The 14,989-nt window shown below is 43.5% G+C and overlaps 2 protein-coding genes and 1 long non-coding RNA gene across 10 annotated transcripts in view; 1 reads left to right on the top strand and 2 right to left on the bottom strand.

Moving 5' to 3' along the window:
- EIF2AK4 (eukaryotic translation initiation factor 2 alpha kinase 4) overlaps window positions 1-4,828 on the bottom strand; it is a 45,129-nt gene extending 40,301 nt beyond the window's left edge. For all 8 annotated transcript variants that reach the window (XR_013922228.1, XM_080346084.1, XM_080346086.1 and 5 more), the window contains exons 1-3: window positions 4,563-4,828; window positions 2,444-2,559; window positions 1,182-1,284 (exon numbers count right to left, since the gene is read on the bottom strand). Coding sequence is in view for 7 of the 8 variants with exons in the window: in XM_080346084.1 (XP_080202210.1) it covers window positions 1,182-1,284; window positions 2,444-2,559; window positions 4,563-4,715 (372 nt within the window). In the remaining variant the exon portion in view is untranslated. The remainder of the gene's footprint in view (window positions 1-1,181; window positions 1,285-2,443; window positions 2,560-4,562) is intronic.
- A 95-nt stretch (window positions 4,829-4,923) lies between these two features.
- On the bottom strand, window positions 4,924-10,268 carry LOC308041269. The gene is made up of 3 exons (XR_013922209.1): window positions 10,179-10,268; window positions 9,555-9,824; window positions 4,924-6,235 (listed from the first exon to the last, which is right to left on the bottom strand). It is a non-coding gene; the product is annotated as an uncharacterized lncRNA (long non-coding RNA).
- A 1,043-nt stretch (window positions 10,269-11,311) lies between these two features.
- GPR176 (G protein-coupled receptor 176) overlaps window positions 11,312-14,989 on the top strand; it is a gene marked incomplete at both ends in the record, with an annotated part of 42,761 nt that continues 39,083 nt past the window's right edge. Inside the window, one exon of the mRNA XM_080345673.1 lies at window positions 11,312-11,540. Within this exon, the coding sequence (XP_080201799.1) occupies window positions 11,312-11,540 (229 nt within the window). The remainder of the gene's footprint in view (window positions 11,541-14,989) is intronic.

Genomic DNA, 14,989 nt, shown 5'->3' with positions numbered 1-14,989 from the left:
CAGACTGAGCATGTATCTCACAGTGCAGAGGTTACCTAGAGAACTTGCAACTTGTATTTCCTATCATCCATAGCACCATGACTAGCAAAAGAAAGAAAGAAAAAAAAAACCCACAACAGAATACACTGTTAAATGCCTAACTTTCAAAGGTACTAAAAAAAAATGAGGAATGATTCATTATTGAACAGAATGTATCTGGCTAAAACAGTACTTTTGAAAGCCTCTGCATAGCAGTTGGCAATTGAAATAGAAATATAGTATGGAAATGGAAAAAAGGCTTTATGTGGCAAGACTGAAAGACAGGCAACCACTGCCAAACCTGTAAAGTTGACAGGCTTAGGAAATTGAAAGCAAAATATTATCCCATTTCAGCATATACCTTCCACAGCTGTGCACTTCTCACTTTTAAAAAGGCAAGTTGAACAAATCAAATGTGTTCATCTGTAACATTTTCAAATAGTGACAGAAAACATACCATAAACCCTGCTTTTACCAAGAATTCAATGTTTGCTAGAACCTCTTTGAATAATATCAGTTCTCAGCAGCAATGGAAAGGTACGATTAATACCAAACATACCTGGGGACTTATAAAATCCCTTAAAATAAATACAGGCCTCACATGTTTCTCCAGCTTTCTCTTTATATCCTATTTGAGGGGAAGTCAAGTATCACTATGCCTAAACAAAAGAGGGAAAAAAAGGCCCAAGGGCACAGAGTGACAGTGCTACAGCCACATTAGTCAACTGTTGAACTGGTGTTATAACTAAGGTCTCTTGCCCTTCAGTTCAGCATCAGACGAACAAGGTCACACTGAAAAACTCCCCACAAAACTGCTGTTTGCTTAAACAGGTAGAGCCACTTAAAAATTCAAACTAATCTGAAAAGTGTAGAAAACTCCCTTAGTTAGTATTGCCTTTAATACTGTGAAATAACTTAGAACAACAGGAACCTTTAAATAGGGATAAAGCTTGTGCGATTTGCACATGCACTGTATTTTAAAAGCACACATATTCCAAACTTTCATTAATTAGAAACGTTCTTAAGAAAGAAAGTCTCTCCTTCCTTCAGAGCAATGCAACTTATACTTCTAATGTGCATGTACTCCACTACATTATACCACACAATTTTTTAGAACGACTTAGGTCCAGAGTAAATTCTTCAAGGAAATGAAAAGCTCTTACCTCTCCACAGCGCTGTTTTGCCAGTTCAGCTAGTCCAGATTTTAACTCGTTTATTTTCTCATTTGACAAGCCTTTTGAATTTTTTAGTTGTATTTCAGGGACACTGGAGGACAGCAACAAAACATAAAAAAGTCCTCATTAGAAAAATTGAGTGTAAAAAGCAACAGAACGTTGATAAAAACAGAGTGAGGGAGAAAGTAGTGAGTTTATAGTAATTTGGCAATTAGTCGATACTCAAATAAGCAGTACATAAATATTACATCTATAATATCGAATACAACCAGAAATACTGTTTTATATTCCCAGCCATTATTTTTTATGGCTGTAGATTAGCTGTCAGTTATACTTAGCCAAAGAACTACCAAAGAAACTCTGCAGACTCTTATAATTAAACTCTTAGCCAGTAATTTACATAACAGTCCCTTAAAAATATTACTAGCATAACATTTAGGCATTTAAATTTTTGTTATCACCATTATACAGGTTACACAAACCTAAAGAAACATGTGCAATAAATAAATAACAGCTAAATTTGTAGTGAAGTAAACAGGTAAAATGTCTGTAGATAAGCTATCTTAAATTAAAAAAAAAATAAAAAAATTAGAGTGGCTCTGATGTGCCATGTAACAGGGTGTAACTGAGCTCTCCCTTGGTAAGGAACAGCACTTTCGCTATACACTGCTTAGGCCACAGCACAAATGGACAGGCTCAGAGGAGCTGTGCTGCGCACACAACCAGTGGCATAAGGACTGAATGAAATGGGGCACAGAGCAAAACACTCAACCCAGAAATTACTTGCCAACCCAAAATGCTGGGGGGAGGGGGCTGATCACCTGCTATTTTTTCTACATTCTCTATGGAGAACTCTTCCAAAAGGCTAATCCAGCAGAAAACAGGGACAGCAGATAGAACTAAGACAGCAGACTGCTTTCAAAATGAAGGTTCAGTCCCTTTCTCAGCAGGTCATGAGCTGACAAAGTTTAAAAAAGGCACTAAGATGCCAGCAGGTACACCTGTATTTACATCTTCTCAAGCTAAAAATTTGGGCTGTAGTCTTGCACTGACAAATGCATCTCCCATTGCACAAGATACCGCATCCAATCCAGCTGTTAAATTTTATAGTCGCCTGTTATAAAATATCACAGCCTTAACAAATACTGACACAGAGAAAGCAAGAATAAGAGTTTTTTCTAGCTTGTACTTCATTAGTACAGAAAACTGAGAAAAATGTTCAGAGAAAAAAGGTTTTAATATTCACTCACGTATCAGGGTAACTATGTGGACACTTGACCCACAGATCAACTTTGGCATACACTTCATTATCACTGGTCAATCCCTGAGGACGCAGCACTAAATTAATTTCAGGAGGCTGCCGCACCTAAAAAGGAAAACAAAACTTTTTATTTAAAAGGGGTGTTTGGTTCTAAAGCTCAAAACTATCAGAATCTATGTGATGGTAGAATTCTGGTTAGACCATCCAAACCATGAAAAAATATATTTATGTATTGACATTGCTCATTGAGAGTGAAGTGGATCACTGCTTACCACAGTTTATCCAGTATACTTTTAGAACTTCTTCAGGTAAGTGTACTTACAGCTATTATAAATATGATTCAGACTAATCAAAAAGAAGGTTTTAAAATAAACCCCTTGTATTCTACTTACTGTATGCTAGCAGTAGGAAAAAAAGTTAAATAAATGTAATACAGGTTCTTTATGGAATACCACTAATTAAAGCATTAATTATATGAACAATATTGTTTCTTTTGTGTTTGTTTTAGATCACTAATAAAGACTAGTCAATATTTTATATTCTGACACAGAAACAGACTATAACATCACATCTGTACACACCTTGTGTGGCCAAACAAATGGATAGTATTTAATTTATGTTTTGGGTTTTGGCATAAAAAATAATTTTAACAAGTATTACCTTTCCCCCCATCCTGTTCAAATCGCCTACTCAAAATCAAAATAAAGTAAAACACATCCATATATTCTACATTTTTTATTTTTTAATTAGAAAATCAAGGTATTGGGGGAAAAAATCCAACCCAAACCAAAACAACAACACATAACAATGAACAAACAAACAAAATCAGCCAACTAAACAAGTCAAACCTTGCAAACGTGATACACAGGTAGGGAAATAAGACCACATGGAATAACAAATATGGAAACAGGTTAAAAGATGGTCACTATCCCCTCTATTTTCCCTTTGCATTTCCAACAAGGAAAAGAACAGATTAAGCGAAGAGAAAGTCAGGTATAAATTTAATAGGGAGTGAGGTCTGCAGCGCTTCTGAAAAAACAGCAAATTACTAAGTGTTCATGTCAAAATCCATTAAAAAAAAAAACCCACAAAAAACCAAAACAACAAAACCACAAAAAAATCAAACCAACCAAACAAAACCAAACCGAAACCACCAACAAATATGTTTCTGCAAGAATTTTATGTTCAGATTTATATCAAAAGAATAGAGCAGAGGTTTTGATATTTTGTAGAAACTAAAGACACAAGAAGATGACAGTGAACTCGAAGAACTGAAAAGAGTGACCAGTACCTCCAGGTACAGCAAAATCGCCACAGACACAGCTGGAAAAAATTTTTTCATTACACATTGTGGACATTGTGAATCAAAAAGTGTAGTGACTACTAGACCTACACACTAATTAGTTGCAATTAAAAAGCCCTCAACTACAAAAATGAAAGGTAAAGTATTAAGTTCTAACGGCAACAGCCATAGCTTGAGTAAACCATTGCATATAATACATATGCAAAGATCAACAACATGTATGCCGATGAGGTTAATTAGTTAAGCATGTATCTAATTAGTTGGTTAAGGAATGGACGGATGAACGAAGAAGCAATTAAAAAAAAAAACCCCTGACAATTAATCAAAATGCAAGCTACATGCACAGCACTAATTACAGTGCGAAGGCACCGATCCAGAGGATTAATCGCAGCGGCAGCAGCCGCACGGCCGCCTACCGAGGTGGGGAGACGAGCGGGCGGCAGCCAGAGGCAGATAACCAGGACCTGGGAGCAGCCACACACCACTGACACCGTTCCCACCGCCCGCCCGCGGCCAGCGCCAGCGGCCCTGCGCACCCCGGGACCCACTGCTCCTCGTTCGCTGGGGGGACCGAGAACAAGCGGCGCTGCCTCTCCAGCCACCAATGGGCGCAGACAGCGCTCAGACACAGAAGGGCCGAGGCCGCTGGCAGAGGCCAGGCGAGGGGCCGCCCCGCTCCGCCGGACAGCGCGGCCCTGCTCGGGTCAGGCCGCCCCACGCCCCGGCCTTGCCCTGCCCCGGCGGCCTCCCCGCGCCCCGGCACCCGCGCCGGGAGCGGGCCAGCCGCGGGGGCCCCGCTCGCTACCTTCCAGGCCTGGTGCTGCCGCAGATCCTGGAAGTCCTGCCCGTAAATGGACTCCAGCACCTGGAGCTCGTTCTCCTGCCGGAGCTGGTAGCTCTCTGGCGGCTCCTCGGCCACCTCCGCCGACCGCAGCTGCGCGCCGCTCGGCCGGGCCATGTCAGCTCCCCGGCGGGAGGCTGCTGGCAGCCATGGCGGAGGCCCCGCCGCGCTGCCACCCTGGAAGTGGGGCCGGCCCAGCGGCGGCCGCGTCCCAGCACCGCCTCCACCGCGGCGGGAGGAGGAGCCGGGGCCGCCCGGCCCCGCTTGGGTCCAGGTGGAGCGTGGGGTGGCGGTGGCTGCGGGACGGAACGGGGCCGGTGTGGCAGCCGCAGCAGGACTGTGTGCCGGGGTGCGGTGGGCTGGCGGCTCCCTCAGCATCGCGGTAGCCCCGCGCTGTGCAGGGACGTGGAGCCGACGGCGCTCGCTGGCTCGTTGAGGGCCCCGCCGCCCCGTGGGGCACCGGCGTGTACGGCCCGCGGCTGTCTGACCGCTCAGCCCCCGCGGCCACGCGTGGTCCTGCGTGCTTCGTGCCAAACGCGCCGTTCTCACAGCTGCGGAGGCTGCGCATGACTGAGTCACAGAGTATCTCGAGTTGGAAGAGACTTAAAAGGATCGCTAAGTCCAACTCCCTGCTCCTCGGAGGACCGCCTAAAAGTTAATCATATGACCAAGAGTGTTCTCCAGGTGCTCCTGGAACTTTGACAGGTTTCATGCTGTGACTGCTTCTCTGGGGAGCTTGTTCCCGTGACCAACCACCCTCTCAGTGAAGAACCTTTTCCTAAAGTGCAATGTGAACTTCCCCAAGATATGCTCCAGGTAGATCTGCAACTATAGAGATAATGCACCCAATACAAGTAGTCACTGTACAGGTGTTTTGTTTTGTGTTTGGTTTTTTTTTGTTTGTTTGTTTGGTTTGGTTTGGTTTTGTTTGTTTGTTTGTTTTTAATAGGCCTTGAGAAAGGTTTGGAAAGGGGAAAAAGAACCACAACGTTCAGAATGGATTTCATGTAGAGTTGGGCCAGGATACAAATCCATGTGGAAATTAAAAAAAAAAAGTTTCCACTGGGGATTGCTTAGGACTACCAGGAGGTGGAGTGTGAGCAGCCTTACCCTCTGGTTCGCTGAGCTCCAAACATAAAGTAAAGCCAGACTCTGTGAGACCCTCTCAGCCCCTGGGTCTCCTTGGTGGGACTTGCCAGAGAGAGGCAGCTCTCAGCAGGGCGGGCGTGTCGTGGTTGAGACGGACAAACGATATAGACCAAGTTCTTCCAGGATGAAAGTAGTAGACGCCATTTATTGCCACAAGTGCATTTTTATACAGTTTTACCAATTCACATGTCTCTTCACTATTGGTTACAATTTACAGCAGTAACATCTCATTGGCTATTTTTGCTATCATCAATGTTAATCTTCTACTCCCTTCTCTCTCGCGGGTACATCCTTAACATCTCCGGATACTCCTTTACTCCCATCTTTCTCACGGGTAGGCCTTCATATCTTCAAGGCTTATTTCTGTTCCCATGCCCTCCGTCAGGGAATCCACGGACCCACCGTAGTCCCCCACAGCGGGCATGCCGCCATTTTGTCAGGGAGTGCCAGGGAGGGCATTGTGGCCGCTGGCAGGGAGCAGTGGTAAGCTGTGAAGAAAATGTCATTTTCTTCAGTCAGTTCATGTGGTAACCACTGAACAGAAAGATTGTCACAAGATGATGTAGCCTTTGAAGTTCTGGGATCTTAATGAAAAAAAAAAACCCAAGTAAATTAATACATACAGGCTCATCTGTTAGGTGTGTAATCCCCAGGCACTGAAAAATGCTACAGCAGTCTGTACCTTGCTGCCCTGCACTCATAGACTATACTTAGGTGTTCATTTGTTAGGAAATGTAGGAAACAAGTCTGGTCTGCTGAGATGGAATGAACTGAATCTGGGAGTTTTTCTTCTGCCTCAGACCTAGTCATGTTCATACCAGGATCTCCATTAGTTATATTATCTTTCCCCTAAATATCAAATTCTGTCATCTTAATTGAAAATGAGTGAAACGAGTTTCAGAGCCATACTTGTACTATTTTAAATCTGTACAGTTGCAGTTACTTTTGTAATTTCATGAAAAATCCTCTAATGCTTCTCTTTTACTTACAAGGTTTACAATCAATGGAGTTTTGGTGATGTTCACTTCACTCCCTGACCTTCAAGTACAGACCTCCTGTTATAAATAGGTCACTTAAGGAGGGACTTACTCTAATGAATAGTTTCTATAGCCCTCAGTTTGTCCTTCTGAAATTGAAAACTTGTTACATGCATACTTTTGTTTACTATTCCATAATTCATATGGTCCCAGCTGGGGTTATAATTTATTTAATAACTGGTAGTTTCATAATGTCATTAAGTATCTAACCAAAAGCAAATCTTAAACCGTGTCGCTGTTCTGGTGCTGTTGTCTGTTCCTTACAATGTCTGGGAACGCTTGGAATGTACCTTTAGTGGCAGCGTTTTTCTGTCTGGTGTTTTTTTTGTGTGTTTGTGTGTGTGTGTGGTTTTTAAATTTTTTGTAGGAAATGCGTAACCAAAGCTGTGTTTATCTGACAACAAGAGAGATCTCTTTTTGCAGTCAAATGTGACCTGGGGCACTGTAATTGCCCACTAGTTCATTGCATCTTCTGAGAAGTAACTGCTGTATTTGAACTGCTGGTGCAGCTGGATGTGTTCATCTCTCAATTTGTATAAGTAGTCTCTCTTGTTAAAGACTAGAAATAAGTTTCCAGGCCACAGAATGATCTTCTCTCCCACACAAAGGCATAGCAAGAATAACCAATGTGAAGATATGATGCAACAAGTAATTAAGAAACTTCAGTAAAATTTTCTTTAACAGAAATTATGGATTTACACTTTCCAAGCACTTTGAGTGGGGCTTGCAGCCCAGTACACAGGAACTTCTCCCATGTTACACTGTGTAATGACAAGTGGGTCAGGTAATATTATGCATTGCTAAATCTGCCCGACTGTTCCTGTTCTTTGTGACCTGGCAAAATTTTAACCAGTTGCGATGAAATGTTCTAGACCAGATGTCTACCTCAGGCTATTTCACTTTTTGCTCTTAATTTCTTCTACAATGACTTGTTGTTTCCAAGTGTGTGCACATATGCAGGCACATCCCAAGAAGAGCCAGAGGCCATGAATGCATTTGCAAAAAGGGAGTTTTGTTTTAGTTACCTCTCTATTGGGAGATCTCCAAAGTAGCACCTAAGCTCCCAGGCAGAGGTAACACAAGCAGGGATGCAGGCACTGCACACTTCAGCCCTGTTAAGAAGATCACTGGGCCTGCTGAGTTCACCTGTATTTCAAGGCTTCAAGCAGGCACAGCCTCTCGCTCTTTCTCACAACAAAGCAGAAATCTCAGACATAGTGATAAGGTGCCTAGAGTTTATCACAGGCCTATGTTATCTAACACAGAGGTTCTACTTATGAAGCACACAAGGTCAGTAAAACAATTAGTGTGATGTATGTGCAAGTCACTTGAGCGTATTTACATTTAACCAACCTCCTTGCCAATCTTCTGCTACGTTGCCATACACCAAGAAGAAAGCCAGAGAAAAATAACATCCTAACATACAAACATTCTAAGAATTTATTTTTAAAAGTCTCATACCCCAGGTGAAGTGTGAAAATTTGGTGGGTGTGGTGGAAGAGACAACCTTTTTCAGTGCTGTGGCTTTGCTAGCTACCCTTGTGAAAATCTGTATAAAGTAAATCCAATTATATTATTGGAGGGGGGTGTGTTGAATATTTATATGTTCTGCACAGATTAACTGGAATACAGTGAACATCACTGAAGAGTCCACCTACCCTGAACGTGTGCCAGACTGTAACTGGACAGAAGCTTCCCTTCCAAAAATTAAAACTCTCATATCCCACAACATTGAAATTTAATTCTAGCCATTAAAATTGAATGATGTGAGAGTGTGCTTTCACTTCCCACTGTGTATGCTGAGGGGAAGTGAGACTGTATGTGAAGTGCAGGAGAGAGGGGAAAGGTTCCAGAGAAAGGATCTGAATAAAGGGGCCGCTGCGTGGAAAGCACCTTGCAGGCAGCTGGGAAGTGAAGGGGAGGAGGTCAGAGCATAGTTAGAAAGACTGGCCAAAATGGCCACAGGAATGCTGGGGACCAAAAAGGAGGAAGAAGCCAATTTGGGAGTTCCAGGAAACAAAGGTGAGGAGAAAGCACGGTGCAAACTGCTGAATATTGCCTAGGGAAGGTGGGAAAAAAAAAAAGGGACTGGCTGGACAAGGTGAAGGGGTTGGGAGTAGGGGTGAGAAGAAAGGGTAGGAGGCTGAGCTAGCCTGGGGACAGGCTGGGAGTGGGAAAGTGACACAGATTACTAGGAAATAGCCCAGTGCAATTGATAGAGGGAACTAACAAATTAACACTTTAAGGGTTAACCACATAATGAGTGCCTAGTTTAGAGCTTTATGTAACCAATTATATTAAGAAAAACAGGGCCTCATTGAATGCAAAGAAGTCTTACAGCACCCACCTCTATCCTTGAGGAGACGAGATAACAAAGATTTTCAGCAAAAGGGGAGAACCAATCTGTTTTCAACTGACTTGGCAGTTTGGGTTTCAGACAATTCAGCATAATGAGCTAAAGGTAAAAAGTTCACCGTGATGAAGCTGAAGGAGCCTTCATCCAAAGACCCCCAAAGACCCCTTCTCAAGACCACCAGGTGGCACTGTGCAGGCGCAACATGGAGGGGTCAAGGAGGGGACTATGGAAATTATTTCCTGGGACTCATTTTAATAAGAACCGCCTTCTCGGGGAAAGGTTATGAATATAGGTGTTCCTGGCGTTATTATGAATATGTAACACCTTACTGCATTTAAACACACCTCTTATTTTTAGAAGGTGTGCCCGAATGGTGGATTGATCCCCTTTACACCCGACGTCGAATAAACATACCTGCTTTATAACTTTGTGAGTTGTAAAGTTTTATGATTGTATAGGTTGTAAAGTTGTCTCCGCACGTCTCAATGGATTGGGAGACTCACATTCCCAGGGGAGCAAGAAGAGGCTGCGGAGGGCCAGGCCCAAACACATGGAGGCTTGGCCAAGAGCCTCCAGTGCCTTGGATGGCGCCCGTCCTTCCCTGCGGTCAGCAACGTCTTTGAGCCCATGGCAGGGCTCTCGGCTTCTTCCTTTATCATCTGAGTTCACAGGAGCTGGGGTGAGCTGACAGAAATAGCAGGTTTTGCGGTGTGGGGTCCGTGACAAGCCTTGGGGCGGCTCACGGGTACCAGCTCTGCAGCGGCACTGCCACAGTCACTGGCCAGTGGATGAAAAACCTTTTTCTGGCTTGATTCTTAACTAGCCATACTCCTAAAATCTTCAAATTAAAGACAAATGTGCACCCGCTATATGGATGGATGCACACTTGTTGCACAATTAAAACCCAAACTTATGCCTACAGAGGAGTTTTTGTGGCAAATTATGTGTTAAAAACATCTCTTTTAGAAAATAGTATGTATAAGTTAGCACTGTCGTTTGAAACTCTGTCCTCAGAATGACGAACCCGTTTTAACACACCTGGTTAAAGATTCTGGCTTCCAGACAGCGCTTCCGAACCGACAGGGACGAGCGCGGTCCCGCCCGCCGGCAGCAGCAACGCCCTCCCTGGCGCTCCCTGACAAAATGGCGGCGCGCCCGCCCCTCTGAGAGCTGCGGTCACGTGATGGCGGCGGTCCCCCCCCGCCGGGAGCGCGGCGGAGGCGGGAGCTGTGCGGCCCGGACCGCCCCGCCGGGCCAGCGCCTCCCGCGGGCGGCGGGGCTTGGCGGCTGCCCGCGGACCGGAGCGGCGCGGCGGGGCAGGGGCAGCGCAGCTCGGCGCCCGGGATGTTGGCGCGCGTAGGAGCGGGAGTGTCACCGCCAGCCGCGCTGGGTGCGGGGCGCGCTCGGAGCGGGTCACGCAGGATCAGACGGAGGCTTTTTGATTCATTGGAGGCGCGAGTGCCCCCCGCCTGGGGATTCAAAGCCAAATTAATTTTCCCCGAGAAATAGCTGGAGTGCAGTGGGAGCCACTGGACGGTGTGTGAGGGTGTTCCTGGCGCCCAGCGTGGCGCGGAGCGCGCAGGCACGGAGCCGCGGCTCAGCAGGGGCGGAGCGGGCAGCAGAGGAGAGAGCGCTAGAGCCGTGCCGCGGGAAACAGACGGCTTTCCTCTCTCAGGGCTCTGAGGAGAGCTAACGCCAACGCTGAGGATGGAGCGGAGGGACCGAGCTTCTGGTCCATCAACTTTTCCAAACCGGTGTTAATGTGTGTGTGCGGGCATGTACGCGGCGGGCGCACGGTGAGCTGGCAGCGTTAGGAGGATGAGCCGTGGTGTGGACCGTAATTTCCTCAATCACGTTTATTGCAGTAAAACATGCTGAGGAAATGCTGTGTTATTGTGAAGCAAGAACCATGGGACAGCTAAATTCAAGGAGGAGCCTGCTTCATTTTCTCCTTTTCTTTACTGGCTGTCATGATTTACGAGGTAGAAACGTGATAAGCCAAGCCCGCCCTCAGGGACACAGAAATGTGGTGAAGATGCCTCCAGGTGTCAGAGGTGGGGCTTTGTCCTCAGAAGCGCTTTTTTTGCTTGTGGGCTCTGTTCAGTCATTGAAGGCAGGGGCTCCATAACCTGTAGTTGTTAGGTGGCTGCAAGGAAGGTGGGAACTTCACCATGGGGTACGACAAAAACTGGACCTCGAGGAATGAAAGCGAGCATGCCCCGTACCAGGCTGTCACCAGAGCTCTGGAGATGAGGAACACCTCGTCTGCGCACATGGCGTGGCCGAGTGGGAACGGCAGCCAGGCTGGTGTCACCCAGAGCGAGGAGCACAGCCAGGAGCAGACCTACCGGCATTTCACCACCACAGTGCAAATCGTCATCTTCGTGGGGTCTTTGCTGGGTGAGTTCATGTTGCTAGAGTTTTTTGTTGATGCCATTATGGTCAGGGACTGCAGACCAAAAGGTAACTAGCATCATTTGCTACCTTAGTGACTCTTCTTTTTGCATTTTAGGTCCTTGGGTGTATGATTTCATGTTCCTAGTGCATTTCTGATGTGTAAAAGCTATTAGTATAATAGGTTAGCTATTCATCACAGATGAGAACTGGTATACTTTATGTATGTGTTACATAGTAACTTTTCTATCAGACTTTAAATGGGCAAAAATGTAACTGATTGTACCCTTATTTTCAAGTATAATGGGATCCATCCTCTTTACCATAGAAGATGGTGTGGAGTGGTTTAAACAAGTTTTACTGAATTTCTGTTTCACACTGCAGTAATTCTACATTTTGTCCTGCAGATTTCAGATTAATCCTTTGGAAGTACTTTATGTATCACCATGTACAATCTTGCCTACTTGTTCTACATAAATTAGGAATCACACACTTCAGATATGTGGTAGTAAACAAATAATATACAGCTGTTTAACTTTACAAATGTGTGTACTTTTGCTTTCTGGTGCTTATAGTACATTGTTTTGTTAGGAATACATGTGAATTTCTTATGCCTCTGAAAAAAAAAAAAAACCAATCAAAACAAGCCTGATTGTCAGTCACATTAGCATTATTTGAGAGATCAGAAAGCTGGATTTCAGTAAAATCCCACTACTATCTAAGTCATTCAAAGTTAGTTACTGGAAATGATGATATGAGGCTTTTCACACAAGGTTTGACTGATAAAGTCCCCAGTTTTTTGAGGTGAGTTCAGTAGGACTTTGCTGGTGGTCACTGGTTCTTATTACCAAGGATTTGTTTTTGTTTTTCCTGATCTTGAGTAGTGCTAAAATAATGGTAATGAATTCTGATATCAATTTCTTCTTGGTAATATTTAATATAATTTATAAGAAGATGGTAAGCAGAGTCTTGGAACAGTGTTGAGCTCTGGGCACAGTCAGTGGTACACTTACTGGTAATTACTGTAAATCACTGAGTCTTTTGGCCTAATTACTCCTGTGTCCAGTGAGGATAATCTTTATGGTTTTTTTTTGTTTGTTTTTGTTTTTTTGGTGTTTTTTTTTTTTTTTTTTTCTATTTAGTGTATACATAGTGTGGGGAAAGGGCTCTCTTTTTTCCATATGTTGGATAGTGCCTGACACAAAATGATAGCCAGCAAATAGTGTCCTAAATGTAACAAATTTGTATGAGAAAAGTCAGGATTATAGTTCTTTATCTTTTGGGTTTTAAGCCTTAGGAGCCTACCTTTGGTCTGTATGTCCAGACTTAACTTTCATGAGCATAGATCCTCAAATTTTATTGGAAGAAGAAAACCAACACTGTCATGTAATCATGCCTTCAGCAGTTAGGAATTTTTAAAAGCCAACTAACCGAACAAAAAAATACCATAACAATAAATTTTGCAAGGCTACTGTAAAACATGGTTTGGCACTTCTGCATTTTGCTTTTGAGGGGTGGACTCTGAAGAGATTTGGACCTGTTATAAGGGCTTTATCTACAGGTTGGATGCCTGGGAGGCTGATGAATCTTCATGATCAGTAACTTTTCCAAGCCTATAAAAGAGCAAAACGGGAGAGGAAATAATGTGGGTGTTTTGTTTGTTTGTTTATTTTTCCTGTGTTTTTTTTTTTTTTTAATGCAAACATAGTAATAAGGTGACAAATGTTATCAGTGGGCTGAAGGAATTTACAGTGAAATAAACTGATTTTAACTATTTTTTTTTTAAACTGCCTTCTTTTTAACCCTCCCTGTTGCCCAAAACACTATTTTAAGAACATTTATGACATGCTATGTTAAGAGCTGTAAACCTGAGAGTCTTTAAAAAATGTCTTCCCATATCATGCCTATGTATGTACTACTATTCCCTCTTTAATGAATGGAAACGAAGTCACAAAGAAGCTGAAGGTTTGATTTCCAGAAGGTCTCAGGGTTTTGGTGCCTGCAAGCTCAACCTTCATATTTTCCAGAAGTTTTTCTTGTGCACATGCTGCACGCTATGTCTGCATTAGCAGGGGAGAAGAAGTTGATATTTACCTCATGCTTATGCTTGCACAAATGCTGTTAATTAGGTTTTCCTCTTCATTTGTTCTCTGCCACAGTCCTCAGAGCATGGGTGGCATTCACCTCTCCTCTCCCTCAAGTGAACACCCCAGTTGAGCTGCAGAATACCAGGTTCTTCAGTCCAGTGAGTCTTGGGCTCCTGCTTGCAGAGGGGAAGCCCTTCAAGGGGAATCAGGACTGTCCTTCCCCCTAAAGCATGAGATGGGGCGCACTCTCCTCAAGGGTAGGATCTGTGGGTTTGAATACTTTCTGGTTTAAGGAGGGCATGCGGCATGTACATCCCACAATGTCAGTGTGTGCCCCGTCCACTTTGCTGTTGGATAAAATAGCACTACCCTTTTAAAAGGAATAAATGATTTCTGCTTCCAGCTTGAAAGGGAACAAAGGTGTATGCCTCCGTCTTGATAATGAATACTGAGGTCAGGCATGAGCAGCAGTCTGCAGCATGGAGAGGTCCAGGTCTCACAAGAGGGAAGTATCACATTCAGGCTTTTGAATTTGATTTGGGTTCCTGCTGCACATAAAAATGTGATAGTGATGGTTAGTTGTGAGAGAGGTGTACACTATGTTTTTCTCTCCTATTTAAGACCCTTGTCTGGGACCTGTGAGGAGACTTCTAACAGTAGGAGAAATTGTTGTGTTAGTTTTCTCTGTGTTGTGAAAGGACAGTGCTATGAGTGTTTCATGATACCTGCTAAGGACAAGAAAGAGTCAAACTGTTCTTCTTTATGGTTACTTTACAATACATTGAAAGCACATCCTCAATTTATTTATTTATTTTAGGTAGGAATAAAAATGATACTAGAGTATATAATTTTTCTCTGTCTTTAAAAAGGATTATATAGTTGTCACATGCTTGCCAAAGCTTGAACCTGAATGTGACCTTAACATGTATGTCGGAGGATCTGATAGAAGTATCAAGAAGAACCTTGCTCATTGGCAGATTTTTTTATCTTTTTTTTTTTTGTCCTAGATTGTAGAAAGTTTTCATTGTTAAAAAATTCAGATTTTGTAGAGAATCAGATTATTCCATGTTTGGAATGGACAAAACATAATTATTAGTCTAAAAATCACATATAATTATGGGCAGTTGGAAATGACAGTTCTTCAGATAACTTAGTTATGAGTTACTGAGTTAATTAAGCTGTGATGTGCCTAAATGTTACAGTTTTAAATAGCTGTTCATATGACTTTGAGTCTGTTTGCAGAAACTTCCTACTGTTGATCTTCCACTGCTTTTGTGGAAGCTCTTGCTTAGCGAACTACTTATAATCTAATTATTCATGGACTGAGGAATAAAATGGGGTAAATCATCATCTCTATACTTTGAATGC

Source organism: Nesoenas mayeri (genome assembly GCF_963082525.1).
Source record: "Nesoenas mayeri genome assembly, chromosome: 5".
NCBI lineage: Eukaryota > Metazoa > Chordata > Aves > Columbiformes > Columbidae > Nesoenas > Nesoenas mayeri.
The sequence above is the reverse complement of the archived record's forward strand: the minus strand, read 5'-3'. Positions and strand labels throughout refer to the sequence as shown.